The sequence below is a fragment of the Bombus impatiens genome, unplaced genomic scaffold (assembly GCF_000188095.3).
Source record: "Bombus impatiens unplaced genomic scaffold, BIMP_2.2 scf_0463, whole genome shotgun sequence".
NCBI lineage: Eukaryota > Metazoa > Arthropoda > Insecta > Hymenoptera > Apidae > Bombus > Bombus impatiens.
Genome location: NT_176882.1, coordinates 225,104 through 239,311, shown reverse-complemented (window position 1 = coordinate 239,311; position 14,208 = coordinate 225,104). Strand labels below are relative to the sequence as shown.

The 14,208-nt window shown below is 28.5% G+C and overlaps 3 protein-coding genes across 4 annotated transcripts; 2 read left to right on the top strand and 1 right to left on the bottom strand.

Annotated features, from left to right (window-relative positions):
- Positions 1-827: 827 nt before the first annotated feature.
- Positions 828-3,611, top strand: LOC100746780. Its single transcript, XM_012387210.3, has 7 exons — positions 828-1,995; positions 2,069-2,230; positions 2,300-2,464; positions 2,565-2,793; positions 2,875-2,955; positions 3,040-3,330; positions 3,439-3,611. Exons 1-7 carry the CDS (start codon positions 998-1,000, stop codon positions 3,535-3,537), a joined length of 2,025 nt encoding a protein of 674 aa, XP_012242633.1. The 5' UTR covers positions 828-997; the 3' UTR covers positions 3,538-3,611.
- Positions 3,612-4,357: 746 nt separating this feature from the next.
- Positions 4,358-6,631, bottom strand: LOC100742669 (mitochondrial ornithine transporter 1). The gene is made up of 5 exons (XM_012387209.3): positions 5,872-6,631; positions 5,295-5,531; positions 5,052-5,218; positions 4,705-4,977; positions 4,358-4,625 (listed from the first exon to the last, which is right to left on the bottom strand). The coding sequence occupies exons 1-5, from the start codon at positions 5,954-5,956 to the stop codon at positions 4,440-4,442; spliced, it is 948 nt and encodes a 315-aa protein (XP_012242632.1). The 5' UTR covers positions 5,957-6,631; the 3' UTR covers positions 4,358-4,439.
- Positions 6,632-6,934: 303 nt separating this feature from the next.
- Positions 6,935-12,623, top strand: LOC100742553 (histone-lysine N-methyltransferase Suv4-20). Of its 2 annotated transcripts, none has more exons than XM_012387207.3 (9): positions 6,935-7,256; positions 8,052-8,285; positions 8,368-8,533; positions 8,616-8,786; positions 8,870-8,998; positions 9,100-9,289; positions 9,364-9,772; positions 9,856-11,604; positions 11,687-12,623. In XM_012387207.3, exons 2-9 carry the CDS (start codon positions 8,071-8,073, stop codon positions 12,078-12,080), a joined length of 3,423 nt encoding a protein of 1,140 aa, XP_012242630.1. In that variant the 5' UTR covers positions 6,935-7,256; positions 8,052-8,070; the 3' UTR covers positions 12,081-12,623. The 2 variants fall into 2 exon arrangements, with proteins under 2 accessions (XP_012242630.1, XP_012242631.1); XM_012387208.3 differs by lacking the exon at positions 6,935-7,256 and adding an exon at positions 7,351-7,552.
- The last annotated feature ends 1,585 nt before the right edge of the window (positions 12,624-14,208 follow it).

Below are 14,208 nucleotides of genomic sequence, written 5' to 3'. Positions count from 1 at the left end.
TATAAACAAATTAAAAAGGAATAACATAGACTGTTTTCGGAAGGGAATGTTGTTAATGTTGTTTATTTCTACAACTAAGAAATTTCGTATATTATTTTATATACTTGTAAAGTTTTCAAATGTACTGATGAATGAAACTATTAACGTAAAATTCATAACAATTTGGATTTTATAATTGTACAATAAATTATTGTATTTATGCGATTATTTTTGAAATTATATTTAGTAAAAGAATTTAATGAAAAACCGGCAATAGATAACTTAGTGTTTACTTCTTTTTTGTGGAGATATAAAAATGAAACGTAACATGAACGCAGGATAAAAAATGAATAGCTAAGAATATAAAAGAATGATGAAAATGATCAGTATATATACTAATAATTTTTGTACATAAAATTCAGTAGTGATACAATTTCTTTTCAAATGAGTAATGTCAACTATTACTTTTCACCATGTCTAATTTATATGTACATTCTATTAATTTATATGTATACAGCGTATAACTAATTTATTGTCATAGTTCATTTGAATTAAAGATATTGACTATCATCGATAAAAAGTAAAAACGTAAATATTTATATGTAAGTATTTATGTATACATGTGTATACACACATACATATATATGTATGTTCAAAAGTTTAAAGCAAACTAATGTAATTTCTTTTCTTGAGAAATGAGAACTATATATTTATAGTAATACATAAATAATTAAAAAATTTTATTCTTGCTCATTCTATAAAATCACATTAAAATTATAATTGTTTTTAATTTAGCATATTTATATTTTATACATGCATGTGACTATACATATACGTAAACAAAGATAAAATATATGTATATAGATACATATACATATATAAGTATCTCGTTCACTACGAATTGGAATTGCAGGCATGTGAGAAGTTTCTGGTTCTGATTTCAGTTTTGTATACAAAGTTTTATTTAAAAGTTAAACGTATTTAATAAATAGCGTATCTTCTAATAAAAATCCAAAATATGAATGTTATTGCAAGAACGAGTTTAATCGTACTAAATTGTACTAAAACAATGATTTTGAGGTTACATAATAAATCATACTTTACAAATACGACTAATTACACATGGACTTTAAAACCATATTCAAGATTTATAGAAAAATATAAATGCTTCGTTCTATGCCAGAGATATAAAGCAGTTGCAGTCAATAAAAATTGCCAAGATGATCCTATAAAAGAAAATATTGACATACCTGAACATAAAATCATGCATTTAATACTTCAAGATTCCACATATTATGATAGGACTATTTTTCCACGCATTAAATCAAATGCAATAGTTACTTCTGAGGACATAGAAGATCTTTATAATGTAGATTGGTCACATGAATCTCCAGGGAATATTTCTAATGCTGTTAAGAAATTGGCATATTCTTATTTAAGTGGCACATGTTTGGATATATCACTTCATGACAAGATTTTAGAAGCCTGTATTGAACACCTCCCAGTAATGCAGGATAAACAAATAAAACTTTTAATGCAATGTTTAATTACGTTAAATGATATAGTAACAGTATTACCTGTTTATAAAAAACTGATGAAAGCATTAGATACAGAATGTATGAAACGATTTTATAGTTCAAATATTGAGCAATTGTTATTAATGATTGATGCATTTTATCAGCTTAATGTTACAAATATTGACTTTACGTGGCGTGCAATGAGAAAATTGGTTTCAAAACCGTATAAACTTTCTGGAAAAGAATTAGTTCAACTGTTCTTTTTTCTACCTTTCATTGATACAAGATCATTTATAAATATGTTTGAAATCGAATATCGGTTAGAAGAATGCATGCATGAACTTGTTGCAGACGAAATAGGTATAATCGCAAGAGGTTTTTTTTTAAATAAAAGGAATATTTGCAACAAAACCTTATTACCAGTAATGATGGATAAAGTTAAGCAAGATGCTACTACCGTGAACAGTGTTACTTTAGCAGCATTTATGAAACTTGTTAGGTAATAATACAACTTGTTATACATAATTTTTTATAGTAATCGTTATTATAACACATATAAATATGTGATACAGATTTAGTAACAATTTACATTGTTTAAAAATCTTCCAAGTATTATTGAAATCTTTACATGGCGAGATACCACGACTATCATTAAAATGTCTAACCCATATAACACATGCATTTGGATCTTTTCGTATATATGATGAAATTTTAACAAATTCCATTATTCAAAGGTAAGTTAAGTAAGAAAAAAGTAATAATAACACATTCACTTATAAAAGAATTGCTTGTTATTAATTTAGATTAGAAAATGAAATGGAAACTGCAAGAGTAAAAGATATTGAAAGAATTATTTATGGCATATGTACAGTTACTCCTGTTACAGATTACTATAGAAATGTATGCCACAAATTATTGAACGAAATAATGTTAACTTATAAGACTACCAGAGCAAGTGAAATTAATAGGTAAATATTTTGTTTCCATATAATAATTACATATAGTACATACATATATTTAGAAATGTATTATGCAAAAATCAGTGATTCCATTATATATTAAATATAGCTTTCCAATATCGTTAGTACGTATTCTGACATTCTTAACAATTAAAAATATATATGCACCAGAATTACTTCAACACGTATTTGACCCAACATTTATAACAAATACATACAAAAATAATCTCAAATTGTTGACAAATGAATGGCTGATATTACACTGCTCAGTAAAAATAGAATTGCCTTATTACAAAGGCCCATTACTGACAAATAATATGTATGAATATTTAATAAAGGTACAGTGTAGTAAATAGGATTAAAAACTTACATTTTGCAGTTAGATAATTAAATATATTAAAACTTTTTTACTATTATAGAAATTTAATAAATATGATGATGATATCTACAGAAAGGACACCAATGTGAAATTAAGGATGGAAATTGTATATATCTGTAAGGTATACAATACAAAATTATATTTAAGAAAAGCGCTCAAAAAATAGTAATGAAACATATTTAATGCATTAATATTATTATTTTAGACAAGATTAGGAATAGATGTACATGTTGATTATATTTTGCCTCAGTATTCAACTAGAGATATTGTCATTGGTATGGATACATGTAACAATCCTATTAAAATTGATTCTATTTTATCGGCAATGCCGACAAACTCGATCAAAAGTGTAAATAATGATGAATTAAAAAGAATAAAATGGAAAGTTATAGTTCCAATAATGGTTTTAATAAAAATATCAGGTCATGATGGTTATGTTGGATACATCCAGAGAAAATGTAGACAACTTGAAATTATAGGATACACACCGATTATAGTAATTTCTAAAATTATTGTTTCTTTTTTACAATGATATATAAATGATATATTAACTTCAGAATTGTTGAATAATGCATATATACTAATGGATTTTTAATTTTTATAGGTTTATGAGGATCAGTGGAATTGTCTTGATGAAGAAAGTAAAGAGAAATATTTAAAACAATTAATTTATCAAGATATTAAATCTAATTCATTTAAATGAAATAATTGTTTTGATATGAGAAAAGGTTTCCTTAAAAAGTAAATTCTGAAAACTTGATGAACTTTTTGAGTCTCCAAAGTCTCTAAAAAATAATTAGTCTTGAAATATATATATAAATATATACACATTATAAATATATACACATACATATACATATATATGTCAGATTAAGGTTGGAATTTTGGGCGTTCGATGAACCTTCACTCAAGTTTACCGGTACAAATGTAGGTACTACAAGAGGCTACAAGTAATAGCGGCGATAGGATGGTCGCGATGCCGATGACAACGAATTCAGATTCGACAACGAATCCACGGTCCACGGGATGACGAGCGCCAACGCAATACACGATTTGGATAACTCAATCAGCAATTCGCCCAACGACTAACTAACTAACTCGTAATCCAAATGGAACTGCCCGTATATAGTCCTTTTCCCACTCCTTGGGTCAATCTCTGTTTTTGAGGAGAGCTATTTGAGCACAACTATTTTCTACTTCCGTTATTACACGTCCCTCCCGTGACCGGGGGTACGTTCGGTGACTCATTATATCACCTCGAGCCCAAACCCATCGTCATAAACCTTAAGTGCCCGCATAACTATTTCTTCGTTTATTGCTTAAATGTCGATGTCGTAAACATCTGGATTGGGGTATTGGGTTTTTCCGAACATTCTAAAGAAAGGTCCCGATGTCCTTCCATCTTCGACATATATATATACACACACATACGATAATATTATTGTTGTTTTATAGACATTAATTATACAAGTTATAATATATAATACAATAATAATAATTTTGTATAGAAAATCATTTTCATATCAATTATTTTCAAATCCATTTATTATAGCCTATTTTATGCCTTATAATAGAAAGAATAATATCATATAAATATAATTTATTCTATTGGCTGTTCTCAAAAAAATTAAGCATGAATCTTTTAGAATATTCATAAGTTACAAATAATGTAGCTGTTGCTGGTACTGTCCTTATTAACGTTGGTTTTAAACCATTGTACAAAGAGCTAATACCTTCATTTTTTACGATGTCTTTCATAACTACTAATGCAGGACTTTTCAAATTTTTAACCTTTAAAAAAAGAATTAGAATATAAAACTTATTTATATTCTTGATTCGTATTATTTATATTATATAAAATGAAACTAACCTGTATCCTACTCTTAACTACATCTGCTGGAAATATTACAAGCCATAAGACACTTCCACCAATGGCACCAGCTACCATGGTTCTCTGCCATCCTATGTCATTCTTACTTTCATTTGGTTTTGTTAGAAGTTCTCTGGTTACTTCATAGCCTCCAAAAAAAAAGAAATATCCAGGCATTTCACGTGCTATAGTTGATGACAAACCAGTAAATAAACCTTTTATGCCTTGTTCTTTAAGAATTTGACGTGTTAATCCCCATGGACCAATTTCTTTCTAAACAAAATAATTTTTCTCAAAACATGAGTTCTTCTATAAATTTTACATATTAACTTTTTTATCTTAGTTACCTTAGCGACAGTTAATACTGATTTCATTTCCATTTGAACTTCTCTTACTGCTTGTAGCTTACATTTTATAAGTTCCGTAGGACATAATGTTAAAGAAGAGAAAAATGCAGCAAAAAATCCAGCACAAGCATTTTGAATTGATGTCAAATCTTCTATTTTTTTAATACCTATATAAATAATTTTTTTTTTAATTAAAAACGTTAGTTCTTTTAACTGCATTGCATTTTAAAAAAATTATAGTACCTAAAACATTGGAAATAACTTTCTGACATCCTCCATATGCAGCAAACAATACTGAATTCTCAGCAACATTAGCAACTAGTGCAGGTATAGTTCCTGCATATAAACCACGTATTATTCCATCTGCTTTCAGGGTTTGTAAAAAGCAATTTGTCATTCCCTTATACATGGAGGGAAAGGTTTGCATTTTTACCTTAACTGTATCTAATGGTTGACCAACATATACAAGTGCTATCCCACCTTAGGTCAAAATGAAACATAATTATACTAAATAATTAATCTTTTTACAACAAGCAGAGATCATTTATTTTTACTAATATATTCATTCATTCGTTGTTAGTAATCGCACAGTAACTAATTACTGACAATAATAAGGTTAAGCACTTCTTAAGAAAATTTGATTTCATAACATAAAATAGATTTAAGAAAAGATTATATAAGTAAAAATTATATAGATTACTATAAAAAATACAGATATTTGAAATTTTATTCATCTCATAATTGATTTATTTATGTCCAATTGATTTTAAGATTGTTTGTGCATTGATAAGAGTAATGATGTATTAGAATGTATTGTTACCGAGTGATCCAGAAATAAAGTCAATTAAACCAGCTCTAATACTATTTAATTGTTGATTTTCTTTTTCAGCAAATTCAAATGTCATCTTTATGTATATATCTAAATCAATAAACTCCAAATCCTAATGATTAATGAAATAACAGGTTAAGACATGCTATTCCGGTATTGTATTAACTACGATTTGAATGTTTATCTGTTATCGAATGGGAAAGATAAGAGAGGTCTATTTACTGACTAAAAATTACTAATACGATTTGTATCTTTGGTCTGATGAGCCTTTTTATTTACACAATGCATTTACATCTTTACAAATTTCTAAATGCACGCATGCGCATTTGTAACTATACGAGATTGATAAAGAAATTGTTCATTGATCAGTGACAATTGAAGTATCAAATAGCCAATAATAAATTTAAAAATCATATTTCGCATACTCATGTACACAAGAAATTTCTGTACACAGCTAATTTTTATCTAGTCTAGAATAAATTTCGCTGTAGTCTTTTGATCATGCGATGAATTCATCTTATAGCAATCGTATCTTTTATGGTGCACATTTCTATAAGTTTTAATTGTATACTGCAGTGACATAATTAATAAAGTATCAAGCATTTATAATTTAACCTAAAATGGATTACTTTATAAAAACTCAAATACACAGCATTGTATTCAAAATGAAACTATTACAGTTTGTAAAGTATGATAAGTAATACACGTACAAAAGAAATGATTTATTCTAAAAACTAAAACTATCAATGAAGCTGTCTTGATATATATTTTTACTAGACAATGCTAGAAAACGGTTGTCATAGAAACGCAGTGCTACAGCTTTTAAATTCTATATTACTAAATTAATCACTTTATTATTTCAGATTGATTTTTAAAAAAGTGGATCAAAATTTTTTTCATTATAATATACGTATCACGTTGGTTCTTCGACTAAAGTAGATAGGTAGAATACTATAATTTTGGATAAATTATTCACAAATGTTTAAAACAAAATCTAAACTAAAATATTTTACTGAAATTCATGTAGTTTAGTAAATCAAGAAAGTTACTAGATCGTTGTATTCAAGATATACATGTATGACGTACGCGACAGTCTGTAGTTCCAAAACATGGGTTTTCTCAGTTATATTTTCAATTAAATGATTATCCTTTTTTGGTTTGTTTTAATAAAGGAAGCATTGGGTTTGACCTGTGTTGTAAAGAAATCGCAAAATTCAATACGATGCTTGTCTTCTTCGCATTACGAAAATAGGGAAAGTGTATGTGTTATAGTAGATCTGCCATGATAGATCCGAGCGCGTCTTCATCTTATACCAAAAAAGTCAGAGATTGTTAGCAAAATGTGTGATTTTTGTTATCAGGAGAGCTCCTTAAAGGTACGCATATCGTCTGACGAAAATTTAACGATTCTGCCCATTCTTTAGTAGCTTAATAAGGAGGTAAATTCTCTTATTAAATTGGAGCGCAGCGTGCCTCTAGGAGCGCTCTGGCTCGTCTGCGCCATTAGCGTTCAGAGCATGATCGCCAGAGATATTTCTATTATATTATCAAAATAGCATATTACCATGATAAACTGTTTTTTAGGCTCTTATTATCTATATTCCTTCACTATTTACCTTTCTTTTAGCTTGAAAGGGAAATGAAATAACTGAGTGATATAATTGACATGACGGTAATTCGAAATTTTTAGTAATATATTTTTTTGAAAATGCTTCTTTTTAATTACTTGTCATTTTCCACGCCCTATTTGGTTTTTTCATTTTTATCCAAACAATTAAATATTATATTCGAAATTAATATATATCCTGTACAGGAATCTGTATATTTTTTATTTCATTGTATATCATTTAATTAACACTGTTAACATTTTTTATATATATGTACTGTTTCTTCATACCAAAAAAGTTGTATAAATATTGCCAGTTTTATTATTTTTAATACAAGGTATTAGGAAATTATTTTCTATCTTTATTGCTACAAAATATTTAAAGGGACATGTTAGTTGATATTTAAGATAGTTAAATGAGTGTGAATTACAAAAAGGTTTACATGGAATCATTATATTTTGTATAACAATATCCTTAAAATATGTATTTACATGTTAAAATAATAGTACAAATTTTTCATTTAATTATTTGAGCTAACTGTCAATTAATTTTTTAATTCTACAGTAAAAGTACAGATTACAGAATGGTGGTGGACTGCTTATCCATTCAAGGCTCAGTAGCTATAATACGGAAGCAGGAGCGAAGATTAGGTGGGTTAGTGGCTGCAAAGATGCAACCTAACAATGTTGGTAGTTGTGGTGGTATGACACCTAAAGAACTTTCTGACAATGATGATCTAGCTACTTCTCTCGTGTTAGATCCTTACCTGGGATTTACTACTCATAAAATGAATATCAGGTACATGTTTTTAAATATTACTTTAAATCTGTAAAATATATAACAAGAGATTGACATATGTAAAACTTATTTAATAATGAAGGTATAGGCCATTAAAAGCAAATAAAGATGAACTCCGTAAAATTATCTGTGAATTTATTCAAACACAAAATTATGAAAAAACATATAAAAAATTAATGGGTGGTGATTGGAGCGCAAGACTACCTCACACAAAATCTAAACAACAACAAATAAATTTGGAAAAACATGTGAGTTATATATGCAAGTCAGGAATTTTTTAATATATTTTATAAAATTTTGTTTTGTATCAATCTTATTTCACTTTTATAGATTTACATATATTTAAAGGTTTTTGATAAAGATTCTGGATTTGCAATAGAACCATGCTTTAGGTATAGTCTTGAAGGTCAAAAAGGTGCCAAAATTTGTGCAACTCGCAAATGGCTAAAACATGATAAAATTTCTTGTCTTGTTGGTTGTATCGCAGAACTTAGTGAAAAGGTTTGTTTAAACTTATACATAAGACATTAAGGAAAATATAAAAATTGGTTTACGTTTATTGTACTTCTAAAATGTTATTATAGGAGGAAGCAGCATTATTACATCCAGGAAAAAATGATTTTTCTGTTATGTTTAGTTGTCGCAAAAATTGTGCTCAGTTATGGTTAGGTCCAGCAGCATATATTAATCATGACTGTAGAGCTAACTGCAAGGTTAATAAATCAAATACAAATCATTATTGTTTTAATTACATTATATATTTTATTAATTATATATTTTTTAATTTATTCTAATTAAATTGTATAAAATATAGTTTGTGCCAACGGGAAGAGATACAGCTTGTATTAAAGTTCTTCGTGATATTGAAGTAGGGGAGGAAATTACTTGTTTCTATGGAGAAGACTTTTTCGGCGATGGTAACTGTTTCTGTGAATGTGAAACATGTGAGAGGAGGGCAACTGGAGCATTTGCAAATCAAAAACCAGGAGAAGAACTTTCCTCTGGTACTTTTAAGAACTAAATCTGAAATAACATCCATGAACACGTATACTTATCACCAGATTAAATATTCTTACAGGGTACCGTTTACGAGAAACAGATAATCGCATCAATCGCATGAAACATAGACAACAGCCATTAAGTCGCAATAAACAACAAGCTGATACTGCACTTACAGAAAGAAATGCAGTGCTTGTTGGTAATGCTGCTGTAGCACCACAAAGTGTTACCGTAAAAGAATTACGGAGAAGGGGATTAACAAAATATGATGCAGAGTTATTAATTGCACAAGGATGTCACTTCTCTGATATTGCTCAACAGCAACCTATTACAAATAATGGGGAAAATGTATTACAAACGTCTCAACCTCACCCAGCTGCCATTACAAGTTCTGTGACAAGAAATCTACGAAATAAACAATTGTTTAAATTGGACAGTAATAATGGTCATCAGAATAATGTTAAAAATCATACGCTTCGATCATCCAGGTGAGATATTTTATTTCATAAGTTAAATTATGAATTATAGTTATAAAACGAAAATGACAGTATATTAAAAATTTTATGTACAGACTTCATAAAAGAACAGAATCGAAGAAGAATAAAGTTTCTGAGAAGGCTGGATCTCCTTGTTTAAATGGTTCCATAATAAATAATATTGAACTAGAAGACATAAGTCATCGCAAAGAAGATTCTGATAGAGTAGATGAAGAAATTGTGTACTCTAGATTACATAAGACTCATTCAAAAAGTAATTTGAATGAAGAAACTAATAATGTTTGCCATGTTCAGACCTTACATCATGATGTACTGGAAGAATCAACTTGTTCTAATCTTCAGAGGGAGTGTTCGGATTTAACATTCATTAAAAATAACAAAGAACTAAATAGCAAATTGATAAATGAAAAAGAAATACCTGATATTATTATAGAAATTAATTCTAATTCAGTAGGTAATATTAATACTTCCAATTCTAAAAAAGAACACTATAGTACAAATTCCTGTGATTCAGTTCATATAAGTTCCATGCCTGAAAGTCGATTAGATGATTTGCACAAAGCTAATGAGAGTGAGATAATTTCACAAGAAAATCGTCAGTCAAGAACCTGTCATTATAATTTGTCTTCAGTTGAAAATTCCAAAGATATAAACGATATCTCTACAACGCCAATAAAATCAAATAACTGCGTCAAAAAATATTTAGAACTTGAAAAACAACTCTTAAAGAAAGAGACAGAAAAATGTTATGATCCCATAAGTAAGGATTATTCTTGCAAAAATGACGAACAAATACCTTTAGTTCATATCAAATCACCCACAAATTCGAATTTTATAGAAACTGATACAATATCTACATTTGATATACACACATCCGGCAAAGATTTGAAGAAAAGTGACTCTACAAATTCAAACATATTGGTGAAATACTTACTAGAAAATGAAACAAACAAATTTGATAGGTTTATTTCAGAATCTAGTAAGTCTATAGATAATAATGAACATGATAAAATAAATTTTGTAAAAGAAAATACGGATATAGATAATAGCGAAGAAAATTGTCAGAATGGTATAATCATGAAAAATAATATGTACGTAGTTAATGTTGCAACATCTGAAATAAAACCTGAAAACACTGAAATTATTGAAACATGTACAACAAACCTAAATTCTCGAATAGATCCCTATAGGGAAAATAATGAAAATTTCAGTACAATGGAAACTAACGATTACAGCGAGATTAACAAATGTAATTTAGAGGATACTCACAATACAATTTTAAAAAATGATTCATCACCCACAACATTGAAGTCTCATAAAAGTAGAAAAAAGCTATTAAGCGAGAAGAAATCCACAATTTCTGAACTAAGAGAAGAATTAGAAACTGTAGTAGAACATAAGATGACTGATAACATGATTGCGTCTATTTCAAAAACTCATAGCAAAGCAGAAAAGACAAAAAGTAGATTAACAAGAAGTCAGAAAAGAGATCGAAAGAAAATAGCGACTACTGAAATTGGTGTAGCTGACGACGATTCGGGTATTCAAGGTGATATTTATGAGTTTAGTGAGAAAGAAAGTAATCTGGAAGATATTAGAATACCATCGATAATGCGACGTAAACAAGAAACTCGTCATACACCCGGTCTCACTTCACATTTACAAGAAATGCAATACAACGATGAATACAATAAAGCCGAACCTCCAGTATTACTTCCACAAGAACCATGGCCACCAGCTAGTTGCAACCAGAATCAACTGTTAGATTCAGATGGTAATAGCCAATCAAGAGAAAATTCCATAGATAGTGAAAGTCTAAACAGGTAAATATTTTTATATTTTGCACTTGTATTTTAAGATTTGTTATTTTACAAAATTTATATATAGAAAAATTATTCATTTCAGATTATCAGCTTGTAGTAACGATAGTGCACAAAAGTTAACAGCTGCTTCTGAATATCAATGGCAAATGAATAGTTCTAATTGTCAAGTGTATCCAACTACTCCAGAGAGAACTGGCAGATTAAAACTTACTCTTCGCATGAAACGTTCGCCAGTTTTAGAAGACATTGTAGAGTCGGGTACGAGTTTAAGTGAAGATAGTTATGAACCTGAATACGAAGTATTACGTGTAGAGGGTGTGGAAAGAAGCAGACGTAAGAAAAAACATAAAACGCGGGATCGCGAAAGACGACATAAAAAACGTGAATTAAATCTTGACCCTCCTCCGCCACCTATGAAAAGGCTACGTTTAATTTTTGGCAATGAAACACATACTATTGACTTTCCACATTCTTAACAACTATAAATAGATTTTCAGTACCATCTGGAACAAATTATAAATACAATTTAGACGTGTAAAAACAGGTCTCCTTGTCCTGTAACATCGTAAATTTCTATGTAATTCTACAACTTCAAACGATAAGCGATATGCCTGTCGTTAAATTTTATAGATATTTGGTGATATAACTATTGCGTTCTGGTTTTGTGTTATTTTTTTACTGTTTAAATTCTGTTTTGCTTCTCATTCTTCTAACAACGAATAATTAAAGGCCTAGTAAAATTTTTCCAATGAGAAACTGAAAACAGTAATAAAAAGACGACATGTATTGATTTACGCATATGTTATTCAGTGAATATTTGTTTGAAAATTTTGTATAGCTCCATTTAAAATAGTTAACACATAAATAGTTAGTTCATTGCTATATTCATTCATAATAAAATTAGTATTTTATTTTATCTTTTTCATTAATATAATATTTGAGCAAACATAATATCGATACGGCAAGCTGGTTTTAAAACTTATAGTCTTTCACTGTCAATTTACTTTCGATATTAATGGGTTTGTATTATTAAACAATTTTTTACTAATAAAATATTTATATCATATAAAAATTTCACATATATAGGATAAAGAAAATAGCGATTATTTTCTTGTATTGAAAACAAGGAAAGAACATGAGTTGAATTGTATCTAAGTACTATTTCCGTAGATAAGGACAAAGGAGAAAAATCCATACTCTTATACTATGTATAATAGTTATAATAGTTATAATAATAATAAAATAATAATGATGATAATGATAATAATTCAATAATTAAATTAGCTAAATACTAGGTAACATATATTAACTGCTGTTCTCAACATGTGTGATTGACTACCGTGAAAAAATTGTAAATATTGCTTATGTGTATGTACGCGCGTATGTATGTATATGCGCATGTATCATAAATGATAAATATACATGCACGTATATATACATGAACAAATCACATAAACAGACAGACAGACAGACACAGACACACACACACACACACACACACACACACACACACACACACACACACACACCACGCGTGTAAAAGAAAATTTCATTACTGTATTCTGTATATCGATGTATTACAATGCCTTAATTAATGCAAATGAATATGAAGCAAGCGCATTACACATAAGTGTCATCATATACCGAATACATCGTTTACATACGGTAACGAAAAATATAAGAAAATTTTGTTTAGCGAGATAAATGGAAAAGATTAATTAAACAGATTAAAGGAAACAAGTAATTATGTTTTCAATAGAGTTTCTGACATTGATTTAGTATTTAAAGGAATAGAATTTTATATTGAATTGGTAAGATTGTTGTTTCATTTATGAAACAAGCTAACTGATAGTAGCATAAAGCTTAATTAGGAGAGTCATACAGCTTTAGTAATTATTCAGATCTGAACAAATTTGGTAGACAACATTTTTTAAGTCACCTTTTTACTTTAAGCGGCATAAAAAATCCATCTCACGTTTTCTGTATATTTAAGATTTCCATATTTTTCGAACAAAATATATCATCAAATTTTTGCGACTCGTACACGATGAATGTGAATATTTACTTTAAAAAATGTTATAACAAAACATCATTATTTATTTTTTATGATCAATTGGACCTGTATAGTGAAATCGTGATAAAGATAATATTCGCGAAGTAGATTTTTAAGTTGCAGTAATTGTTTGACTTATTTTACTTATTTGTAACTTTAATAATATCTTTTATACGTTTACGATATGCGAAGGTAAACATTTTTAAACACACATTCGACGATGTTGTCTTTGATACTCGCTCTAATCTGCCGCTTTTTCAAGTGTATTTTAATTTTAGATGTGAATATGAAGTCATTCAGAGTTCATACAGGTTATTAACATTAATCTTATTAGTGTATTAAATGTTAACTAGATGTGCTCTTTTTATTCCATATATATGTTAACTGTAAGTTTTGGTTTTCATACATTTTCCTTGTTATATTTCCTGGTAATGATTGTTAAATGAATATTTTGAAGAAAATTGAAATACACTTAAGACGCGGCAAAATACAGCGACTAACATTAGTAAATTGAGATTGATCATACGCTGTTCATTAATGAATATCATAAC